General features: G+C 39.2%; 1 protein-coding gene across 1 annotated transcript in view; it reads right to left on the bottom strand.

Moving 5' to 3' along the window:
- The window catches only part of RAD23B (RAD23 homolog B, nucleotide excision repair protein), a 47,656-nt gene extending 23,206 nt beyond the window's left edge, over nucleotides 1–24,450 (bottom strand). Inside the window, exons 1-5 of the mRNA XM_046672216.1 lie at nucleotides 23,993–24,450; nucleotides 9,006–9,087; nucleotides 7,559–7,638; nucleotides 4,206–4,474; nucleotides 12–67 (exon numbers count right to left, since the gene is read on the bottom strand). Of these exons, the coding sequence (XP_046528172.1) occupies nucleotides 12–67; nucleotides 4,206–4,474; nucleotides 7,559–7,638; nucleotides 9,006–9,087; nucleotides 23,993–24,058 (553 nt within the window). The 5' untranslated portion in view covers nucleotides 24,059–24,450. The remainder of the gene's footprint in view (nucleotides 1–11; nucleotides 68–4,205; nucleotides 4,475–7,558; nucleotides 7,639–9,005; nucleotides 9,088–23,992) is intronic.
- Between the last annotated feature and the right edge of the window lie 1,461 nt (nucleotides 24,451–25,911).

The following is a 25,911-nucleotide window of genomic DNA, read 5'->3' as shown; positions in this document are numbered from 1 at the left end:
TACATACTTACCAAGCGCACTTGTTGCATCTTCAAAAAGGTTTGACCGAGAAGAATCTCCTGAGGTACTGTAAAAGGTTTTTAGAAAATCATATATCAGAAAAGTACATAAAATTCACATTAAAGTTTAGTAACTGCCTAATTTACAAAGAGTCTTTGATTTTAATTAAATGCAGAAGTTTGGCTACAGCATTTCAACATTCTTCTAGATTAAACCCTCAAAGCTTTATCTGTAATAGGTATGGTTTGGGAAGAAATTTCAATCTTAACACTCATTCTATTCTGAAAATCCATCATTTTAAATGTCCAAGGACACAAAATAACATCCTTACAGATAGCTTACTACTTAAGGAATACAAAAAGGACAATGCACAACTATTTCCCTGAAAGAGTTTACATGAGAAGTTAAATAATCTATAAGTGAAGTCACAGTAGAAGAAACAGCAAAAGCAGTCCATGATAAATGGCACATGTAGAAACCACACGAGGCTGGAAAGGCCCAGGAAGTCTTTACACAGCGGAATTTCAGTTAGGTCTTATACTTCAGTTGTGAACACAGAAACTGAAAGAAGGTGGAATTCAAGTCAAGGAACATAGCGTAAGCAAAATATGCAGAGATGGGATAAACCCAAGTTGTAACCAAAGTAAACCAGTTAAAAAGACTAAGTTTCTGTTGGGAAACTGTAGAAAGGTAAGTCTGGAAAACAAAGTAGACAAAAACAAGATTATGAAAGATCATAAAGAGTAGACTAAAGGAAAATAAAACGAAGTTTACAAAAGTGGTAAAGGTAAGAGTTAGAAGTTTAGATTAACACACACACAACACAACACACTTATACTTCTGTCCCAATTTTAAAAACAAAACACAGTAGACTTTAGTTCTGAGAAAACCCTGCCCAAGACCCCTACCCAGAGACATCACTACTACCAGTTTCTATATAACAACTTGTGTCTTGCTTTAGTGTATTTTATTTAACAATTATTCCATGTCAGCGCAGCCACAACCACCTCAATTTTTTCCCAAAGACTCACAGTATTCCATTTAATTCACCAAATCAAGCTCTTATTAAGGAATTTTCAGTTTGGTTTCTAACCTTAAAATTCTTCCTGTAGTCAAATTTATCAATTGTTCTTTTTATGACATTTTTGGTTAAGATTATCTTTATTTTCCCACATTCTCCTCTGGTTTATGGTTTCACTTTTACATTAAATCTTTATCCATCTACAATTTATTTTTATGAGTGGAGGTATGTGATCTATCTTTTTTCCCTCCAGATGGACAGGCATTTATCCCAATAGCATTTTTCTCACAGTGGTCTGAAATTACATCTTTATCTTATATTAAGTCCCTGTAGGCATTTTGGTCTGTTTCTAGACTACTATTTCACTGAGCAGTCTCTCTAGGAAGAGCTATAGTAAATTGTTGTAATCATTACCATGTATAATATATTTTGCTATATGGTAGGACTAGTCCCCTTCATTACTGTTCTTTTACAGAACAATTTGTGCTATTTTTGCACTGTTTTAAAATTTCTTTCTAAACATTACAGATAAGACTGCGGTATTGTTTAACCACAGTTCTTCATTCTTGATTCTGCCTCACCACTTCTCCCCTCCCCATCTGCAGAGGAAGCCACTTATCAGTTAGTGTGTTGTCCCTTCGCTACTGGTTTTCTATACATTACTATGCATACCCACAGAAAATACACCATGTTGTTTGGTGGCTTTTGTTTGGTGTATGGTTATTGCCTATATTGTTTTGCAATTTGCTTTTTCCATTTGATAACAAAGCCTTGAAACCACATTCATTTAATATGCATATAGCTGCATACTTTAGTATTGGTTATCAGGGCTTCTGAAACTTTAGGATGTCCAAGAATTCACCAGGAGAGCTTGTTAAAATACCGATTTCTGGAATCCACCCCAAATAACTCTGATTTAGAGGTCTAGGGTGGAGCCTAAGAATTCATTTCAAACTAACTTCCAGTGATGCTGATGCTGCCTACTGACTACCATGCACTGAGCAGCAACGTTCTCTAATATGAATAAATCACAGGTCAAGTTATTCCCTCACTAATGGCTATTTAAGTTGGTTCCAATTTGTCCTCAATTACAAACAATACAGTCCTTATGCACAAGTGCAGTTTCTCTAAGGGAGACATCAATAAGTAGAATTTGCATTGTAATAGGTGGTTTTTAAAGAACAAAACCAACCTAAAGAAACAAATCATTAATAAATGAAATATCAGATCAGTGGCAATGGACAGAGTTTCTGCCACCCCTCAAATTCTTACCAGCACATCTCCTGATAATTATCTCACTAAGTTTTGTGCTTTACAGGACACTAAACGTTTTATAGCACAAATGAAAGGACTAAGGCATACTTAAGTAGTTTGTTTTCTGAGCTTCTCACATCCTTCCCTTCCTGTGTTACCCTTCTCTGAGGTATGTAATTTTGAGAAATAAGAGTAAATTGTTGGCATACAAAGCGCAACTAAGTAAGTGACTCTGGTGTCTGCTCTTCTGGATCCCTGACCATCAACTCATTTATGCAACCTCTATAGGTTTGAAAAGGTAATCCTGACTCTTGAGACTAGGTAAATAAGACTGTACCTTAAAATAGAAACAATAAAGAAATTTGAATTGATATTAGCGCATTAAAACGTATTGATCAATTCTGAAATTCTCATACTATGAGTTTTTTAAGGAGCTTAAAGCATTTAAGAAAATAGACGTACTGTACTTACCCAAGATTTAATTAAGTTTACAATGTTTAAATGCTTTGGGAAACCAATTTGTTAAATTTGTAAGTTCCCCACCATACACAAAATTGACCAAAGCCTTTTGACATAATAACTTAACCTGACTCTGGATTGTCTCCCACTAGCTAAGAGTGTTGAATGCATTTCTAGCTATACATGCGAGAAGGATCAAGTTAGGAAATGGTGCCTCAGAATACCTAAAGTCAAGTGTAGCAGGCAGGCAAAGGGAAAATATTTTATTAACTGAGCCTATGCTCTCTTCTTAGGGAATCAATTCCTTGGAGAGAGGCCTCGAGTGAGCAATGAACCAGGTGACTCAAACCCCTCCACACAGCTGACTGGGTCAGACACAGAAACCGCACTTAAAGGCAGAATACTAAAATGAAGGAACATGACCACATTCTTTCTGACCATTGTTGTATTTATCACAAACATCCTTCCACGTCAGTAAGTGTTTCCAGTTGCTGCATAGGTTTCCACTGTGTCTGGTTCTGAGTCCAAGGACTCTTAACTAATACCACTGGAGTCTTGAGCTGCAACTAAAGTCACAAAATACAAACAGCTCCAGTGCCAGTGAACACTGGACATAATACAACCTGTGCTCTCAGATAAAAGAGTAATTCCCTTGTACTATTTCCAGCCAAGAGAATTGATGCATTTGCTTTGGTTATTTTATTTATCATTGGGGAAAAAATATCTGAAGATCTGCACAGGCAAAAGTTTAAATTTCTACACAAGTTCACAAAAGTATAGACAAAGTGCAAAATTGAAACAATTCACGTGGTAGTAGGTGACATATCCATAATAGCTGATACTTACTCTGCACTAATTGTGTGCCATGTGCTATTCCACATCTATTACACTCATTATTTCATTTAACCCTTATAACAACTCTATCAGATAGGTCCTATTGTCATTCCCATTTTACAGATGAGGAAAAAACTCAAAGATGTTAATTACTTTTCTAAGGTTACAAGCTAACAAATGTCAGACTTAAACACAATGCTAAGCAGCAAGCGAAAATATTTACTGACATGGAAGGATCTTCGTGATATATATATGACAATGATCAGAAGCAATACAGATCAAATATGAATAATGATTGGGGGAATGTCATATTATTTATATGTCAAATTATAATGTCAAGTTATTTTATAATTCTTTTTCTTTTTGGTCATTTGTATTTCCTAATTCTTGTACACAAAATGAATAACAACTTTGACCCTCTTTCCCTTCCCCTTGGGGGGAAAAAATCCCAATGCACAGTATACAAATCTGGATTACCGAAATTTAAACAAACACAAGCCAGAGTTCAAAGTTTAGAAAAACTTTAACACAGCAGATAAAGTTAGTTTGATCAAAACAATAATCAAAATAAATACATGCATGAAGTTCTTGTTATAAACATATTGTGAGATACAATTTCCTAGAATCCAGTTCTTACCTGTCAGTTGATGTTGGGCTAGTAGCCACTGGTGCTTCTGCTGGCTTTTCTGCAGGCTTCTCCTGTTTCGTTGCACTAGCAGATGCAGGTTCAGAAGATGCTGTTGTTGATGCTGGAGTGATGGATGCAGGCGAGGGAGCTGGAGCCAAAGCAGGGGCGGGGGTTGGAGCCTGAGCCACAGCTGGTGCTGTGGAGGAACTAACTGTGGTAGTCGTGGCAGAATTTGATTGCTGAGTTGTAGCTGGTGCTGGTGTTGTCACTGCTTTGGGCTAAAACACAGTAAAAAGCAAAATAAAGAATTATGATAAAATACTACATCATTACCCGATCTCTAATTAGACTGTATTGTTACAGGATGCTACAAAAAATGTAACAAACCCACAACTTGAAAATAATTTTGTAAAGTGACATAATAAATGAGATCAATATTAGCAATCTGAATCACTATTTATGTTACTCTTTCAAAGCTGATGAAAGCATATAACTATCAACCTCTAATAGCTTTAGGCAACAGTTCCAGTCTTCCCATCAAGTTAATATGAAAAAGAAGCCAGTATTCAATAATAGAGAGAATGTGTACCCAGAAAAAGAACCACACAACGCCCCCTGCCCCAATTTATAATTTAAATTCCTTGGCTATAACTTTAAAGTATTCATTGTCATTTAAAAGCATTACCAAAGTAACTTTCTTATAATGGACATATAAGTAGAACTATGATTAATGAACATGCCAGATATTCTGCAGTATTTTAGAAGCAGGAGGAAAATCCCAATACTAACTACAAACCAATAGGTATAAATACAAAGAGGCTGACATAACATTTTGAGATGTATATGTAGTCAAACAGAAAAATAAAGGTAAAATAAAGTTATAACTACATGCTCAGAACTTTCTGAACTAGAAGCAGAGAGGTTCCCACAGAGCAAAAAGCAATCACATATGTGTAAAAATCATACTATGAGTTTTATTCTTCTCCTAAGGTTTATCAATACTCACTACTTGTTTAGCTCATAACTTTCCTAAAGACAAAAGGTAATTTTTGATGGAAGACAAGGTTAAAATTCAAGATAAGTTGCCCCAAGTATAAATGAACAAACTGTAAAAGCAGGGAGCCGAGTCTTGTCTTGTTCGATGTGAGCTAGCAGAGGCGCACACTGGAAAAGTGGTGAGCGCAAGGCAGCGGGAGAGGGCTTTAAAAACGACTAGCAGCATTCGCTCTCCTTTCCCTATTCTAAGTCTTACATTGAGCTCTCTAACTTTCTTGACTGCCAATATAATACTCCGCAAATTATTGATGTTCTAAATTGCAATCTGGATAAAAACGTAATTTAGATGTGTTACACTCCTTTAATATTTCCCTTAAGATTATTTGTGATCAATATAATGTCGTAACAACCATGCCCTCAAGGTATTTGTTGCCACAAAGAGCTATTTAAGCCTCATTCTAAACGGGATCAAACCCATCTGCTTTTTTTCCTGCTTAGTTTTGATCTTATCAGCTTTTTCCTGTCTCTTCTTTATAAGAAGGTCATTTCTCATCGCTTTCATAATGCTTAACTGTAGTTGTTTTCTTCCCCTTCTAACAACTGGCCTCTATTATTCACCTGAAAATAAAATGACCACAAATATCATTAGAATTCTATGTAAATAAGAATAGGTTCAACTCCAAGTAGCTACTCTTCAAATGCATGCACCTATTCTGAGACCCATGCTGCTTAATTTTTAGTTATGTTCTAAATAGTCAAGGTTACTGTAATACTAAAGGAAATAAGACCAATAACAAATAGATTTCCACATGTGTGGCTACCACATTTTCCATTATGTACTATGCATGATAAAATGAGATGAGACAATGGAATATTACTCAGCCCTGAAAAGGACAGAACTTCAGGCACATGCTACAACATGGATGACCCTTGAAGACATTATGCTAAAGGAAATATGCCAGTCACAAAGGACAAATACCATTTGATTCCACTAATACAAAGTACCCAGAGCAGTTAAATTCACAGACAGAAAGTAGAATGGTTGCCAGGGGCTGGGGGGAAGGGAAAATGGGGAGTTATCCTTTAACAGTACATAGTTTCAGTTTGAGAAGGTGAAAACAGTTCTGGAGATGGATGTAGTGATGACTGCATAATAACGTGAATGTAATTACTTAATGCCACTGAGCTGTACTCTTAAAAATGGTTAAACTGGCAAATTTTGTGTTATGTATATTTTATCACAATTTTTTTAAAAACTAGATAAAAAAACTAGATGAGACAAAGTTTCCTAATATGAATTCTGTTCCTCTGATTTAAAGCTAAACATTTAATAAGTGCTTGAATATAGCAAAATCAATATGGCTTCTAATGGATGTAAAACTTTTAAGTCCAACACATGTAAAAAAAAACAGCTGTTTACCTGTTTTTTGTTTCTCAGTACAAAGTATAGTATTTAATTACTGTATAGTAATTAAAATTTATTTGTTCAACTCTATTTTCCACTGCACAAATCAATTATTTTGCTATTTAAGAAAAAAAACCGTACTTCTTAAAAATTTATTTGTTCTACTTTTGGTCTTTGATAAACTGGTTTCAATTAACTATTTAAACTTATTTCTAGAGCTAGAAGTAACACTGTTCTTCTCAGATTATAGCAATTCAGTCCTAAAAACAAATGTCAGTACCACCACTTCTCTGTCTTAACTCTCCACTGCATGGTTATGTATCTTTAAACAAGGACATAAATTTTAAAAATCTCTGAAAACACATTCATTCTCTACTTTAGGGAAAAACTTAAGACTTTAATAAAATCTCCTAAATATTGTTTCTGTTTAAAACTTCTTCACAATGATCATTCTATCATTTCTTTAGCTGCCTTTTCCTTTTTTTTTGTTTCTAAAAATCTACCCCACTAACTAAGAAATAACACTGAAATTATAAGTCTACATGACTTTTCTGCCTTGAGGAGTTTGTCAGGTCTAGTAGATAACATAGCAAGTCCCTTTAAGGCACCCCTATTAAAAACTACAAAATAAGAAACATTATTCAATTTCTAAGAACCACATTTTCTAATAATTACATAATTAGTGATTTCACTACTCCAGCAAAACCTAACAATTTTCAACAAGATATTTATATAAAACTGTTTTAATTTACTCAAAATTACGTTCAAACTACAAACATATCAAATTACTAACTTTATGGTCGACCCAAGGAAACTTAGACTCTTTACTAACAGTTAAGTGCGTGCCACTCTGGATGTGTATCAAGTGTATTCACCTCAAAGCGTAAAGGCTGGACTTGGGAGGCATTGTTTTTTAAAGACCTGCAGGCAGCAAAATATACAGAATGAAGCTAGAACTTACTTTTGTCACCATAACCACCACAAAGTTTTTCTCATCAATTTTATATTCTTTTAGAGCAGTATCATCATTGAGGATTTTGCCTAATTCATTAAGAGAAAAAACATGTTATTTAAGGCAACGTAACCTTTGTCTTATGCATAACTGAAGTTAAAACAATCACCAATGGCAATTCTATTAGTCAACACTTTCCCCAAAGAAAAACATTAACCAATCAGCCAAGATAAAGATAAATGGAAATAGAAACATGACTAGTGAAGAAGGCATAAGCATTTGACTAAGATATCAAACATATACTGTATATAGATATCCCAAGCAATTCTTCAAAATTATTACTTATAAAAAAAAGACGTGCTGGGTAAGGAAACATTAACTAGGTCCTGAGAAAGGGGAGATCATGAAGACAAATAAAATTCAATACTGCAATTGCCCAGGGATCCCCCTGGGGAATAATCCATAATCCTTCCTGATAAGAGGAAGGAGAAAATAACAAACTTCCTGCTGCCACAAATACCGAGTATCTGGCAAAACAGGAATGTTCCAATGCTATGAAAGCGAGATATTCATAATCAAAAGTACTTCAGAAAATGACTTGGTACACAACAAAAGGCCAGACGGTACAGAACTGAGTAAAGCACAAAGGAGTACACAAGACTGGTCATGGTGAAGGTCAAGTGTTAGATGAGGATTCCCTCAGGTTTCCTTTCCCTTGAATTTAGTTTTCCATTTTTAAAAAGTCAGTGAATCAAAGGCTGCAAGCATTAAGACAGGAACAGAGTTCCTACTCTGTATAGAAATAAGTAAACAGGCTAAGACTAGGAACCAGAAATTCTAGTTTTCTGTCTTCCTCTTTAGGCTTCTGATTCCTAATCATGGGGTTAGCGTTTCCTCTAAACCATCTCAGTTAAGAAAATACTACAAAATCTATTATCTAGGAAGAGATGAGAAACCACGGGCAATTCAAGATCCACCCTACTGTCATCTACAATCACATCGTTCAGTATTTCTTTTGAAGAACAAACAGAAGAATTTTCCCCACAAAATTCACAAATCAAGTCTATTTTAACACACATTTTCCTGGTTACTAGTAAAGCTACTTAAATTTGCAATTTCCTATTCATATCCTTTGCTGATTTTGTTATGGGGCCATTCTCCCCTAATTTTTAAGAGCTTTTTATATAATGTGAATATTAATCTTTTCTTTTCCTGTCACTTATTTGCGTCTTTTGACACATAAGGTTTTCTATATTCTTCAGTCAATTTTGCTATTTAAAGAGAAGATTGAATCACATTCAAACGACTACTTGTTCACTGCTTCTATCTGTACAATCATATTTCTGACAGAATCAATTTGTATACACTACAATTTGTAAGATGATAATTTCTAAAACTAAAAGAATGTCACCATAAACAATAAAATGGCATCCTAATTTCAGTATTTAATTCATACCTGCATAAATTAATTTTTGACCTGCTACAGGAAAGGCATCTTTCCCCTTTTCAGACTCGATCTTCTCCTTCAGTGCTTTCACCTACAGGAAAAATAAAGATTCTTTTTTAAAAACTCTAAACAACAAATGACAATCTAGAATCTGAATAAAAGATGCAAGATAAAATTTTTATACATTTTAATTATTAATGCTTCCAAAAACCTGAGATCATGTCTTTCTAACATTATATCAAGAGATTCATTATTAACCTCTATTATTAGGTATGATAGGTATAAACTTTGTTTTACCACCATGTGTTAAATACACATAGATTTAAAAAAAACTTTACCAGTTGATTTGATAAATCTATTCAAAATAAAGACTTCACATCAAAAAGTTTTGATTCTTACTAAAAAGTTGGGCTTACTTCCCATAAAGAAAATAAACCTCTTTAATATAAAAGGTCTAAGAAATAAAATGGTCTCATCTACAATAACAAAAGTTAAATGTGAATGTTAAAAGGCAAATGATTCACTTTAAAAGTGTGTAGAGGGGCTGGACTAGTGGTGCAGGGTTCGCAGGTTTGAAACCTGGGTACAGATATATGCACCGCTTGTTAAGCCATGCTGTGGTAGGCATCCCACACATAAAGCACAGGAAGATGGCACAGATGTTAGCTCAGGGCTAATCTTCCTCCAAAAAAAAAAAAGTAAACTAACTGCTCCCAATCCTCCTCTTTTTGCTGAGGAAGACTGGCCCTGAGCTAACATCCGTGCCCATCTTCCTCCACTTTATATGTGGGACGCCTACCACAGCATGGCTTGCCAAGCAGTGTCACGTCCGCACCCGGGATGTGAACCGGCGAACGCCGGGCCACCGAAGCAGAAGATGGGAACTTAACTGCTGTGCCACCGGGCTGGCCCCTGGACATTAGTATTTTTACAAAGCATTACAGGTGGTTCCAAAGTTCAGCCAAGGCTGAGAACCAGTGTTCTACTTAAATGATCTTAAACAAGTGGCTTGGCTTATCTTAGCATCAGTTTCATCTGTAAAGTAAGAAGGACTAAAACAGATGATCTTTATGGTCTCTTCGATTACTAAAATTACGCAAAAATAGGCTCATTATGAAGTATTTAGAAAACGAGTCCAATCAACTTCTGACACTGATCAGACAGTAGAGTGGCATAGGAGTAAAAAAGGCAAGGAGACATAATGGAACTAGTTTCATCACTTCAAAGGCACAAGAATCAAGGGGGAAAATTCTACTTCCCAGGATACTTCTGAAAATTGTCTAAATTGATAGTTCCGAGCTTTATGAAAAGCTCAGTGAAAAACTGTCTGACAGAAAGGGATACAAAGAGAGGGTTCCTTTGTACAATTACAAAGTGATGCCATATTCTTCCAAAAAAAAAAGATAGTAATGTTTATATAGATTCAAGTACATTAACAAACACAATTTCACATAATCCTCAAAACTCTGGGACAAATGGGAATATCGTCCACTCAATTTTATAGATGAGGAAACAGAAATAAAGAGGTTAAATTTCTTCCCCAAATCACATTGCTACTAAGTAGTAGCTGAAACCCACAACCAGCTCTTCTGACTCTAAGCTTTAGAACCCAGTATACTGTGCAAATACCATCCAGATAAATCACCCTTTCTACACTGATCTTCCTGAAATAGGTCAGTGGCATCACTCCTAGTCTGATGTTCCCCAAAGCGGAAAGCCATTACAAAAATCTCAACCATTTTCTGCTGCTCTGAATTTCAAAAGTAAGACTAACATAAGTAACAACTTTTTTAAAAAGCGCTCAGAAAATCTGATCTCAACAAACTGAGGATATAAATTCCATGTCTATATCCAATTTAGTACATTGTTGCTCTATTAGATGGTAAACTCTATGCTAGGTGAGGTCAGTTTGAAACAGTACAAAGAGTCCACAACTTCTCTAACAACTCTACGGTTTGTCCCTGCTTTAAATACCATTTATGACAGTTCTGATTTTACCTATACATTCCGTTAGCACTTTATAAGAGTGGGAAATAAAAGACACGATCTCAATTTCCGACCTACAGTAGCCTTTAAAGACCATCTAGCACCCCTCTATTGCTACTAGAGCAGAGATTCTCCAGGTGTGTGTGGTCCAGGGAGCCCTGTTAGGTCATCTGCACGATCAAAAGACATTATTTGCCTTTTCTCACAAGTATACAGTTCTGAGTTTTCCACAGGATACAGAGCATGTGATATCACAAAAGGCTGAATGCAGAGGCAGATGAGAATCCAGCTATCTTCTATTAAAGCCAAATATTAAAGAGATGTGCAAAACAAGTAAAACAATGTCAGTCTTCTTACTGCTTTTTGTTGTTTTGGAAAATAATTTTTCATACTAAAATATATTGATTATAACATTTAATGGGTTATTATTTTTAACTGAACACAAAAAAATTCTGAGTTTTAATTTCTAATATGGTAAATATCAATAAATACAAGCACACAGACAAAAGTTATTTTGGAGTCCTCAATAATTTCTAAGTGTAAAGGGGCCCTGAGAACCAAAAGTTTGAAAACCGCTATCTTACATGCTAAATGACTTGCCCAAAGTCAAGTGAGCAGTAGCAAAGCATGGTTAGAGCACTCTGTGGTGAATGATAAATTTCCTTTCACACTTTTTTGCTTAGAGAGGGAGAAGAGATGCAATATTTACAACTGTGATTACTTGGTGAAAAATCACAAATGAATTATAGACCACATGAATCACTCTGAGTCAATCCAGTTCTCAGAACAGTACATAGTGGTTTAGTACATAGGGGTAACTCAATTATCACTTGCTGAACAAGTAAATTAATGTAGCATAGAAATACATGAAGAAAAAAGGAAATAAAAAGAAGAAATATATGAGCCAAAAAGTAAAAGAAACAAGCAGGAATTTACTCCTTGACAGGTCAGAATGAATCAGGCAATTAAGACAGATTTAATTGATAAATATATACATATATATATATATATATATATATATATATATATATAGTTTCTATCTAACAGAAACTGTATTTTCATTCCCAGCACCCATAAAATATATATATTTAAAAGGTTAGGTCAGTTCATTTCTATTCACACTTAAACAGGTCCAATTCTCCATCATCTTAAAAACAAAACAAAAAAAACTTCACAACCCCTTGTTTCCTGCCAGCTATACTCTCTTCCCCCTAGTCTGAAGCATTTTTCTTTTTTTTTTTTAAAAGGTTGGCACCTGAGCTAACATCTGTTGCCAATCTTCCTTTTTTTCCTCTCCTCCCCAAAGCCCCCCTGGTACATAGATGTATATTCTAGTTGTAGGTCTTTCTGGCTGTGCTATGTGGGACGCCGCCTCAGCGTGGCCTGATAGCAGTGCTAAGTCCGCGCCCAGGATCTGAACCATCGAAACCCTGGGCCAACAAAGCAGAGCGGCAAACTTAACTACTCGGCCAAGGGGCCAGCCCCTCAAGCATTTTTCAAAAAATTAACTACATATTCTCTTCACTTACTTATAACCTCACACCTATTTTCTCAAGAGTGCAATACAGCACTGATAAACAGAAGCATGGACTTTATTCTCATTTCGCTGCATATTTTCTCCAGTCGTGCCAACTCCCACAATTCCATTAAGACTGCTCTTACCAGTATCACTGAATTCGGCACTATCATAACCAGACACTTCCTAGTCCTTCTCTATCTTACTTGACCTCTCTGTCACATTTGACAGTACTGACCTGTCTCTCATTTTCACATTGTCTTCCTTTTGCTGCCATAAGGCCATATTTTTCCGGCTGTCCTCCTATCTCTCTGTTCACTCCTCTGTGAAATCCTCTTCCTTGGCTAGCTCTTTAAGTGTTACTCAGGGTTATGCCCAAGGTTGCCTTTTCTTCTGCACAAAACTTCCAGGATAATCCATCTCATCTACTCGTAGTTTTAATAACCATCCAGATGCCATCTGTATCTCCCCCAGCTCTCTCCTCACCTTCAGTTACGCATACCCATCTCTCTACTGGACACCTTCACTGGATGTCCTATAGGTATTTCAACCACAATGTATTTGCTGAAGGATAGTTTCTAGTTTGTCTAAACCTTCCCCTTCCCAATCGAGCACACTTTATAACAGCTTACAAAGAAGGGCCTTCTTTCTGGGTGCTGCAAAGAAGGAAGTGGCAGCAACCCTGCACAAGGTTTCTCTTGAGAAGGTCATGACCGGCAATGGATATAGTCATGACTCCTCTAACTGCTCAGCCTTGTGCCAGCACTCCCATTCCAACAAGTCATCTCCACAGGATAGATCTAAACTGAGCACTACAGTCCCAGTAAACAACCAGGCCTATCTTATCCAAGACTAATAAACAAGAAGCCAGGACTAAGCTTTCCTTTTGTTGCTTATCCTCCTAGATAAAGAACAGGAGTTGAACATCTGACTCAACTAGAGCTAACGCATAGCAATACTCAAGAAATCAAACTTTTTTCCTAGCCAAATACTTCCCTCTTATAAAACTGTGAATTCTGAAACAAAAACATACTCAATATCTAATATTAAACACAGTCGACGTGGCTGGTTTATAAGGCCATTGCTTCTGTCTTGCTCTCTTGGATCACTCACATTGGGAGATTCCCGCTGCCGTGTCATGGGACACTCAAGCAGCCTGGGTGGGGGGAACACATGGGGAGGAACTGAGGCCTCCAGTCAACACCCAGTACTAAGTTGCTAGCCAGGTGGTAAAGCCTGAAGGGAATCCTCCAGCCAGTCAAGCCTTCAGATAACTACAGCCCTTAACACAACCTCATGAGAAACCCTCAGAACCACAGAGCTAAGCCACCCCTGAACTCCTGACTCACAGAAACTATGAAAGAATAAATGTTTATTGTTGTTTTAAGCCACTAAGTTTTAGGCAATTTGTTATGCAGTAATAGATAACTAGTACATAGGCAGATATTATTATTATCCTCATTTTCTGAGGGGGACACAAAAGCATAGAAACAGAAGATTAAGTGCACAGGCTGTGGAGGCCAACTGCCTAAATTTGAATCCAGGCTAGTTACTCATATGGCAGTCGATATCTGTGAACAAATAAAGGTGATATTTGTGAGCACTGATGCAGGTGTTTTTGAACCAATCTGCCAGCCTTTGATCCAACAATCCCACATCCAGAAATCAATGCTAGAGAGATACTCTCAGAAGTACTTCAAAGATCTATCCATAAAGTATGTGCACTACACAACTCTTTGTAACACTAAAAACAACCCTAAACATCCAGCATTGCAAAATGGTAAAATACATTATTGCACATGCATTCATTTGAATACTACGCAATACAAGAATGATGACTATGTAAGCAAGGTATTCACTAAACACATGCACATATGAATGAATGATGAAAGGAATATTTACAATTATCCTCAAGGGAAAAAAAAGCCAGTTGCTAAGCAATTGATTTTTTAAAAAACATACACAATGTAGTTGTGTTCATGTATTACATTTAGATATATATATAAACAAAAATGACCAAGGGCATATACAGAGACCACAGTGGTTACCTAGATCAGGGGCCTAAAGCTTTTTAACTCAATATACTTTATTTACTATAATAAGCCTGGATTATTTTAGTAATTTAAGGGAAAACAATAGTTTTAAAGAAGAAGAAAATCTCTCTGCACCTCCCCAACTATTGCTTACTAATATTACACAAGAAAACACTGCAATTTTGAGATTTCATTAAAAAAAAAAGTCTAAGGCAGCAGTTCTAATACATAACCTAACAAATTAAAAAATAGCAACCAAATTTTGGCAATTATTAGCAAAAGGAGAGCGTGCCAAAGCCAAATATGTTGACAGAAGGATTTCATAGATTTTCACTATGGGCAAAGCTTTTTCCTCTCTGGTTCCTTGGGTGGTATCGCTCCATTTGAGAAAGTGGCACAGGCACTAAGGAGTAGTCCCTGAATTTCTCCCCAAAAGTAGGTTCCTGCTAATTCTAAAAACAGAATTGATTATAAAGATGTCAGTCCACTTCAGTGCAAACAGAAAAAAATATCCTCACTGGACCCAAGGAATGAAAAAATATAGCACAAGAGATATTTTTTGTTGAAAAAAATAACTGAGTACAGTAAACAGTACTGAGTGAATACAGTAAACAAGGGCAATCAATCCTTAAATTAAGGTTAGGATCCAAGAGCCTACTATTTTAAATATAACTTGAAATCCAGAATTCATTTTTCCCACAGCAACTATGGTCCATAGGCTCCTAAGGCAAACTACGCATGCCAATTTAATGTATCCTATTCTAAAATATATTCCTAACAGGATGATTTCAACAAGACCAAAAAACACACAGGACTTTGAAGACTGAGTAAGTAGAAAAGTAGAAACTCCCAAGATACACATAATTTTTAAAGTTTCTATACCAACAGAGAATGGATCTCCCTAATACACTAGGGAAAAAAAATCACCTACCTATTCAACCAGAAGTGTGTGGAGGAGGGGGAGAGAGAGTATAATCTTTCTCTCTCTGTTGAAGCCTCTAGGACCTGATCATACATATTAGTTATCTGTAGTCAGTCTACTGCCTCCGCTGGAATAGGTTTACATAATGTTTAAAGGGTTCATAAAGGTCATTCAGTTATAAAATTAGTTCTTTGAGACACTACACAAGGTATTCATTTATCCACACTTACAGGGAGCAGATGCTGTGGTGTCCTTCGGCACGGACCAGTGCTGCAGCACGCTGAAATTTAGCACATTTCTTTCAAAAAGTAACAGAAATGTTATACATTACCTATCAAATAATCTCACAATTTCCAAGCTAAAAAAGGGCAGGACATTGCTCTTACAAACTGTTTGAAACTGCTGATTATGTCAAGTTGAGATACTAATACCACCTCATTCACACAAACCTTTTCTTAGAAAGGATAATGAAAACATCGATCAAAATAATAGAAAAGTGATGAAAGCAGATTTGTTTAAAAAATTGCATAAATTTATTTCATTTTCACAATTCAGTAGAAATTTTCAGATCCATGATCTCACCTGATTTTCACACCAACTTTATGAGGAAGGCAGGTAAATTATTACTCATTTTTACTAATGAGAAAAGAGATTTTTTTAAGTACTGTGCTCAAGGGTACAGGACAAGTACAAAGTGGGAGAAAAGTTTCCTTTACTTTAGGAATAGTACAATGTATTTGAAAAAGAACAAGATGTGGAAAAAAGTAAACAGAATCAAGAGCTGCTCAAGTTTTGCTGCAAGGAGCAGAGAAATGGGGCAGCAGCCAAAGAGGGATGTGAAGACATGGCAGGGTTTTAAGATGGGGAGAATGTTTGTACTATACTCTAGAAATGGAAAAATCAATGATGCAGAGGAGAATGGGAGAACTGATGGAGTGATGTCCTTCACAGGTGACAGAGGACAGGATACAGTGGAAAAGTGGAGGGACAGGCCTTAGACAGCACCATCCACAACAGATAGCTATCCACAAGAAAAGGAAGCTGGCAGGTAGGTAGCTCTGGTAGGACCCTGTAGAAGTTCTGTCCTGACTGCTTCTATAATCTCAATAATATCTAAAATCTAGGGTCATCAGCTGAAAATAAGGAGGAGATGACATGAAATCTGCCTATGGAAGCAGAAGAGTGAATGGTCTAGTGAGTGAAATATATGACTGTCAGGCAGCATGAAGGGCTTAGTTAAGGTTAATGTTCATGAACTTAAGTGAGACAAGTCAATGTGGCTATGTTTGTCTTCTAGCTGCACAGGTGCAAGCACATACAATTGAATTTAATCACATTTGGAGTTTTCTATGCAAGAACAACGGAGTGAGTGTGGGACCATATTGCCAAGCACTGTCATCATTCTAAGCACTCTATATGGAGTATCTCAAACTTACATAACCTTCAAAACAACCTTACAAGGTTAGTACTTCCAGTGGGAGTATCCACATTTTAGAGATGAGGAAACAGGTATATAATTGGGTAACTTGCCCAAGGTCACATAGCAAGTGGTACAGCCAGGACTGAAACCCAGGCTTCAACAGTCATGCTATGCTGACCCTTGCAGGGAGTGATTATAATCACTGATTCTATTTTAGCTGGGCAAGGGTGGAAGTGATAACATGAGGGGAGGGCCAGCGAAAAGAAGTATAGATCAAAAGGATTATAGATCTCTATCATTAGAGTTGGAATAAGAGAGAAGGTAAAGTGAGATACTAAAAACAGACTACGGGGTGGGGGTGGCGGGGTGAGTTACAATTACTGGTAATGATAAGAGCTAGTTACTAGCCATGGGACTGAATACTTGAGGTAGAGTAGAAGGAAAGATCACTGGATGAGAGATTAAAGAACAGAAGGCCAGGGTATGGGCAAGACTATCTTTCAAAGACATTGAAACTACCAAGGCCACTGACTGTGACCCCAGGCAAGTTACTAATCAGGTTGGTTCTCATTTCTTCTTTTTAAAAGATACACTATTACATATTTTTCACAATTCTGGTGTGGGTTTCTTTTTAAACAATGCCTACCACATGCTGCGAAGCTCAGAATTATTATAATCATTTTCATGTTTTTAACCCACAGATAAAAGCAACTAGATTGGAAAAAGGACAATGTCAAGGATCATTAACAATATACAGTCATGTGTTGCTTAACAACAGGGACATGATCAGAGAAATGCATTGTTAGGTGATTTCACTACTGTGTGAACATCAGGGTGTACTTAGACAAACCTAGATGGCATAGCCTACTATACCCCTGAGCTATATGATACTAATCTTACGGGACCCCCGTATATGCAGTCCGTCATTGACCGAAACGTCATTATTTGGCACACGACTGTGTGTCCAAAGCTACTATCTCCACTTTCTCATCTCCCATTCGTTCCTCAATCCACTCAAATCTAGCTTCCAGCCCCCTACTCCAAGGAGACTACTCATCAGTCACTAATTACCCCCACGGTGCCAAAATCAAAGGTCATGTGCATTTGTATCTCACTTTGGATTTCTTAAGCGACAAATAAAAATGGCAAGCAATAGCATATATTGGAGAATATGAGGAAGCCATTTTGTGTAAACCTAATTTGGCCTGACCTTGTCTTTCCAAAAGGGCCTGACAGAGGCCGTTGAGCGTGCATTGTATATCTGCTTTAGATATTCCCTATGGCAAGAGCAAAGGCCCTTGAGATAAAGGTGCAACTTCCCTCCCCCTCCCAACCTTCGGCATTTCTTTAAGGATTAAGCATCTTTTCTTAGGCTAGAAACTGATTGCTGCGCTCACCTGTGACCACCCAGCTCAAGACAATAGACTTGCCTCCTGCTACGCCCTCCGAGATAGCGGACCCACTACCTGCTGTGTCCATCAAGCGCTGTGCCGACAGGGCAGGGCAATCTTGTGACTTTTGTGGGAGGGACATTTCAATCATGTGAAACGTCCTGTATGGGGGTATATAACCACTCTGTATACCTCACTTCCTTGGTGCCCTTTCTTCCTTCGGGAAGAAAGGCCCCAGGCCATGGTCCTCAGATTTCAGCTCAGAATAAACTCTCCCAAATTTTTATTTATAGATTGGTTATGGATTATTTTCGGTGACATAAGCATTACACACATTTGACCCTTTCCTTCTCTTTGAAACATTTTCTCTTCTTGGCTTCTTCCTACCTCAAGGCTTGCTCCTTGACTGACGAAATTCCACATGTTAGAGCATCCCAGGATTCAGCTCTAGGCCAAATCCTATTACCTAGCAACATTCTCACCAACGTTCCTCAATTCTAGTAGCATAGAAGTACTAATTACGTACAATGGATAATTTAGGCATTAGGGCCCAATTTCCTCAAGAAATGGGCACTGAAAAAGACTGCTAGATGATCTCCTCCAGTCCGACGGATTCAAGTCAACCATACACACTGGCTATTTTCCTGTCTCTATCTCCAGTCCAACTTCTCTCTGGAATCAACCTTCATAACAAATCTTCTCAGCATCTCCACTTGAATGTTTAATAGGCACTTTAAACTTAAGCCTCAAAGTCCCACCCTGATCTCCAAACCTGCTCCTCTCCCACCCTCCACATCTCACGAAAGAACACAAGTATACAATTTATACAATCACAATCTACGTTTCTCAATTTTCCCCACTCCAACCCATCAAAAAATTTTCTCAACTCTATCCTCCCAAATGTATCTCAAATCCACCCACTTCTCTCCATATCTCCACTCCTACTTCCCTGGTCAAAGCCTTGACTGCTTACGACTCCTGCACAAGCCTCCTAACTGGTCTCCCTGCTTTCACTCTTGCTCATTCTACTCTCCATGCTCCATACAGCAGGTAGGGTAACCTTTCCAAATCATAAAAGATATCATTTCCCCTTCTGCTTAAAATCCCACAAAGCTTCCTATTTTACCTTGAAAACCCCCAGCTTACTACAAAGCTCTGCAGGCTCTAGCCCCTTGCTCAACTCTCTAATCTCTTATCCCTCTTCCTCTTGCCTCCTAGATCCACAATACAGGCCTTTTTTGATTGCCAAAACACACTCTTAAAGGGCTTTCCCTAAAGAAAAAATTCCCCACCTTCTCAGAGTACTTATTATTACTCAGATCTCAGTTTAAATGTCACCTTATTCAAAAAGGCCTCCTGTGGCCAATTTAAAAGTAGCCACCCAGTCATGCACTATCACATTACCTCACCCTATTTCAATTCTCTACAAAGCACTTACCATTATCTCATTTTTAAAATTTGGTTTTTGACTGATTTATTCCATTAGAACATACGCACCATGACAGCAGGACCTGACATTTAATAAGTACTCAATCAGTATTAAATAAATGAATCAACACGCAAACATTGAGGGATCACTGACTTGACAATTCACCAAAAGAATGCATTCAATTCATTCAAAAGATCTTTATTAAATGCCTACTGTGTGCCAGGCACAGAAAGAGCAAAAGCCTAGCAGAAACCATACCAGATCTCACAGGTACTTCTCGTGTTTTGTTCTACCAATATCATTATGCCAAGAAACCTTAATTTCACCTACATGATATAGTACGTTAATACATTTACCGCTTAATGTTTCAATAATCTAGGAAGCTTCTATAAAACACCATCTCCAGCACAACTATACTAAAATACAATAAACCACAATAGGAACAACTCGGTAATAAATGATGAGTAGCAAATACTGTATAAAGAACAAGTACTAAAGCAGTATTTTATAGCATAATCACCAATATTACACAGATAAACCACAAAACGAGGTCATTCTTTGCAGACTATTGTATACCACACTAAATATGTTGTTTATATTAATTAAAACTACTGTATCTCTACAATTCTCTTATCAAAAACTTTCCAGTGTATATACACAGCTTTGATGTCACTTACATAGTAATATGATCACATTTCAGCTTGTGCATTTAAACTCATCTCAAATTTACTGTTGGGTTTTTTTTTCAGTTATAAAAGCACATAACAGTAGCAACGATTAGCAGATTGAAGGATTAACTGTATACCACATACTCCTTCTGTCAGCATTTTCAGTGATACAATAAAATCTGCACTGTACTACAATTATCTCAATTTTGTTCTTTAATTCATTTGTTCTTAATTAATGAGTTTAAGTAACAGCAAAACGAAAAACTAAGTGACTTTGGATCTAAGCTTAAAAACAGTGTCTTCCACTTGCCACTAAATGTCCATCACACCAAGAAACTTCAGAATTTTTAAGAATTTAAAGGAGCAGCAGTCTATTACACCTCTCTAAATGCTTTATTAGACATATAGATTATTTAAATTCCTCCTACATTGTTTTACAGTAAACTATCTATTTAATATAGAACCTCACACAATGAAGGATATTCCTTTAGCAATGGTCTCCCCATCCCACACATACTACCATCTCATTTTGTTTCTCTAGAATTTGAACAGAAGAGGAGATGCATTACTATTGGAATAATAAAATGACTACTTTCCAACAGTTAACACTAAAGGCAGTGCATGGTAATGGTCAAATAAACGGTACAAAATGGCTAGTAAGTGTTAAGAAAGTTTTGCTAGTTAAAAAAAAAGGTGGGGAGGACTTTGAACATTCAAAAACTAAAGGAATACAAACACTTTAAAAACAAATCGGCTTGCTTTTTCCACTCGGTACATCTACTCTATGGCCAGTGAGCTCCAGCTACGTCAATAAGGCTTCCAGAAGACCCAGACCATGTCCCACACGTCCCTGAACTCCTCCGGTCCTGTCAGTCAAAGCTTACTAAACATTTACTCGTTCAACAAATAGATCATTCCCCTGACTCCTCTTATCTTTCAGTCTTCTCTCTCACTCATTTTTGCTCCTGTTCATCTCAAGCTTGCAAGAGTTTCTGTATGGGCCACCTCTAATTACTTAATTTCCTTAGTTCCTTCCAGGTAAAAATCAAACAAGGACAAACCTTTGAGCAGCCAAAATACGAGCTCTCAGACACCAAAATCTGTTAATTTTATGTAGATCTTCCTATAGGCCTCACTAAAATCCTATTTTTTCCCTTCGTTTTAGATGTATTTCTAATATATTTGGTTATCTAGTTTTCACAACAAATTAGAAACAGAACACTTAAAAGTCTCCCTATACTATATAACTTTTATTGTTTCTTTTCTTACTGGAATTCTACTCTCAAGTACTGTATCAAAAATAAATATTAACTAGAAAACCACTATAAAATGAAATTAAAATACTACTGGCTTGAGAAACATTTGTGAAATTTAAAGCCATTAAAACGAAAGCCTACAAGTCATACCACAAAATAAATGTTTTCATTTCTTGCCCCAGGTTAACAATGTCAGTTTTCATATTTATATAAATGGCAACAAAAATTACCTTTATAAAAACAGCAACAATAAGCTGAAGCCTCTCTCTGTTACAATGAGGCTTCAGAAAATACAGTTCTAGAAATATATTTATAATTCATATAACTTAACACATTCCCCTGGAAATAAACTTGAAAGCAGCAAATAGAGTTAAGAATCTATACGAATACAATATTAGCTCTACGATACTGTACGCACAAAGTGCCTAAAAAGCTATACAAACCTTGTAGAACATAAATATTTCAGTGGCGCTGTGGGAAGTCACTGCATAACTTCAATAAATCCACAGATATTCACCAAAAAAAAAATTCCTTTAGGTTTATTAATTCCGATAATTCTGGAATTAATTCTGAATATTATAAGCTGATAAAGTTCCTGCAGCACCCACATTTCTTACTATGAAGAACCAAAGTCAAATAGATATCTTATGCAAAATTTTGTCTGAAAACATTAAACAGCTGCATTTTAACTTTTAAATCCTTTAACAACTTAGTGCACACTAAGCAGTAAAGGAATACTCAAGAAGAGTTTGATTTTTGTAAGTAATTTCAATCCACAGTGTGCTGTCAATTACTTCTGAGGACTCTGAAGTTTCTCCTATGTAATTGTTACTTCCTGCACCTTTAAGAATGTACCACACAGCATACTTCCACATACACTTAATATCCTGAAATCAAATTATCTTGAGGACAAGTCCAAAAAGGTTGGGAACTATGTTTCTTAAATAATTAAAGATGTGGAAAACTTTAGATTATATGAGATAGGTAAAACACCACTATATGTTCACTCAAAAGCATCCGTTGATTAATAACAGATACGACTTTTTGACCACAAATTAAATACCATTTAATCCTCACATCTCTGCAAGGCAGTTATTACTCCCACTGTGCAAAGGGTGCAACTAAGAGATTAATTTTCCGAAGGTCCTATCAAATAAGTTAGAGCCACAAATGGCACTCAGGTCTCTTTAACAGGAGGCCCCCGATCTCCACCAACAATAGAATCAACTATTTTTTTAAATAGAGATGGGCAGAAAGTTGCTGGCTTAAACTTAGCATTATGACAAATCTTAACGGGGTACGAAATCACAATTTCAGAACGTAAGTCGTAAATTTATACCCAAAGCATTTTTAGATTCTTGGCATGAAGTTGTACTGATTTCGACACAGTAGTTCTTTCTGCAGTCACAAATACAGAAGGTGGCATGAGAATTTACCACGTGGACTTCGGAAGTGTTCAAGGGTTTAAGCGCAGAAGAGATTCAAAGTAATTTTATACCCCCTGAAACGCTATTATGTGGGGGTAGGGGTGCAGGGTTCCAACTCCTACAATTCCAAGACGTCTAACACAGAGGACCCGCTAATCTGGAGCTGACTTTGAGCCTTTCTTGGAAGGGCTCTAATGCAAAAATCTTCACCACCAAAGAGGTCTCAAAGTACAATCTACATAAGGGTGTGGGTGTGGGTGGCGGGAGAACTGCAGCTCCATAATTCAAGAAACGTACACATAAAAGGGTTCCCAATTCTGGGTAGAAGAGGGCAAAGAATTCATTCCACCACTCCTCACCGCTCACCTCTCTCCTGCAGACGGAACCTGATAGCTACTTTTTTAAGGCTCATTATCTCCGATTACCACCTCCTAGACCTTAGCGCCTAACCCGTCCACGCAGGGGTAGTGGCGACGCCTACCTCTCCCTCCCCCACCTAGGCACCGACTCCAGGGAGCCGGCTCCACCGCCCAGGCAGCCCTAACCCCCTCCCCCTCCGGCCCACCACCGAGAGCTCCCAGGCTGAGGCCTCCCGGGCCCCGCGGACGTGTGCTCCACGCCATCTGCCACCAGGCCCGCGGCGTCCGGCCACCGCGTCCCCTCACTCCTGCCACAAAGCCCGCGGCGGACTCCGAAGGGCCGGGCCCCGGGGCCCTACCCGCTCCCGGAACCCGCAGGCCTCATCTAACACCCGGGGCCCGAACCCCGCACTCGCCGCCCCTCCCGCGGGGGCGCCGCGAGTTCTCCCCGCTCCGGCGCGCCGCCGGCCCTGCTCGGAGCCGAGGCCGGGGCTCCGCACGCAGCTGCGCTGCCCCCCGCGCGCCCAGGCCCGGAGGGCCCCTCGCACTCCCCCGCCGCGCCCAGGCCCGCGCTCCCCGCCGCTCGCACCGTCTCCTCGGGGTCGATGTCGATCTTGAAGGTCTGCTGCTGGAGGGTCTTCAGGGTGACCCGCATGGTGCCGCCGCGCAGCTCGGCTGCCGGGCCTGCTCCGGGTGCTGGCCGCTGGGCGGGGTCTGTGGCCTGGCGGGGCCCCGGGGTCGCCCGCGCGCCTCGCGCACTCGGGAGGAAGGCGGTGGGGGGTGGGGGCTTGTCACATTCGCCCTGTGGAGCGGCCTCTCCCCCAGCCCTCGCCCTCGGCCGCGCCGCTGCCTCCGCGACTGCGGCCTTCCCCGCGAGCTCGGGCCGCCGTGCTCCCTCACGTGCCCGGCGGCAGCCCCGGAGTCTGCAGGAGGCGCGAGGGGCTCTGCGAGACCAGCAGAGAATCCGCTAGCTCACCACAGGCTGGTGGCCGCCATCATCGTGACTCGCCGAGACGCGCCCCCTCCCCCACCCGAAGAACCCGAGGATGGTGCCGGGCTGGCGAAGTGCGCAGGCGTAGGGTGCGGCGAGGCTGTGCGCAGGCGCGGCCGAGAACTCCGCCCCGGAATTGGGGCGGGGCGGGTTGCGGCTCTGGAATGTCCGCGGCCTGGCTCCGGCGTGCGCAGGCGCAGTCAGTGGGCGTTCCGGGGGCTCGCGGGGCTTCCTCGTCGCGTCTGCGAGCCGGGGCGTTCTCCCGCGCGCAGCCGCTCCGCCCACGTCCGGACTCCGCCCCGCTGCCGGAGTTGTGCAATCCGTAGCCGGGGAAGCTCTACGTGGAGACCGGACTGAGTGGATGCCCAGCCCTGGAGCTGGGGAGCTAGAGGGCGGTAGGTCGGGGCGGGGTTTCAGCGAAAGGATCGTGGAAACCACGGAGATGGGCTGGCGCTTACGGGGCGCTTGCTGTGTGGCTGTCTTTGGGGTCGCGACTGATTCTTTAGTCCTGAGAGCACAGACTCCAGCGTTCGACTGCGTGGATGGACCTTGGACCTAAATAGAAGCACCATGTGGGAGGTCAAGTTATATCACTCCTCTGGGCAGAACTGTCCAATGCTTCCTTATCTCACCCAGTGTAAAACTCAAAGTTATTAGAACTGGCCACATAGCCCCTGCCTCTCGGCACATCTCAGGAATCTCCCGGCGTGCCCTTGGCGTTGATGGGTACCAGGCATACCCTCCCGCCTGAGGGCCTCCCTCTGCACTTGCTGTCCTCGCTCCGAGTCCTCTTTCCCCAGATACCTGGGTGATTCGCTGTCTCACTTCCTTCAAATCTTTACTCAAATGTCACCTTCTCAGTGAGGTCTACCCTGGATACCCATCTTAAAACCGCAACTTCTCTAGCTCCATTATCCTGCCCTGTTTTTGTTAAAATAGTATTTATCATGTTTTAATTACCATAGAATGTACATATTTATTATATAATTTATCATCTTTCTCCCCAGACTGAAGCTGCACAAAGACAAGAATTTTATTGTGTTAACCTATGTTCCCCCAGCATGAAGAAACGTGTGTGGCACATAGCAGGCACAGAATAAATATTTGTGGAATGGGTGAATATGCTTCCAGTTCCTCATCAGTCAGATGGGAATAAGGGCCCTCTGATGAATAATATATGTAAAATCTTAGTACAAAAAACATAGTAAGCAGTCCGTAAGTAGTTAACTCTTTGTAGTATGCCCGTTTACGGATAAGAAAAATAAAGTAGACAAAATGTTGAGTAATGTGCCTGGAGTCACCCACCTAGTAAGTGGCAGATCCAGAATTTGAACCTTAGCAGAATGAGTCCAGAGCCTGTGTGCCTAGGTGGCCGGCTGTTGTGTCTCTTCGTAGGATACGCTGTGGCACATTTGACTTAAAGTGGTTCAAATATAAAGGAAAGTTAGTTAGACCACTAGCTGTGTGACCAATGACAAAGTACCTCTCTGGGCCAGTGTCCTTACTGATACAATGTC

This window comes from Equus quagga, chromosome 1 (genome assembly GCF_021613505.1).
Source record: "Equus quagga isolate Etosha38 chromosome 1, UCLA_HA_Equagga_1.0, whole genome shotgun sequence".
Taxonomy (NCBI): Eukaryota; Metazoa; Chordata; class Mammalia; order Perissodactyla; family Equidae; genus Equus; species Equus quagga.
Note: the sequence above shows the minus strand (reverse complement) of the source record. Positions and strands in the feature narration are given on the sequence as shown.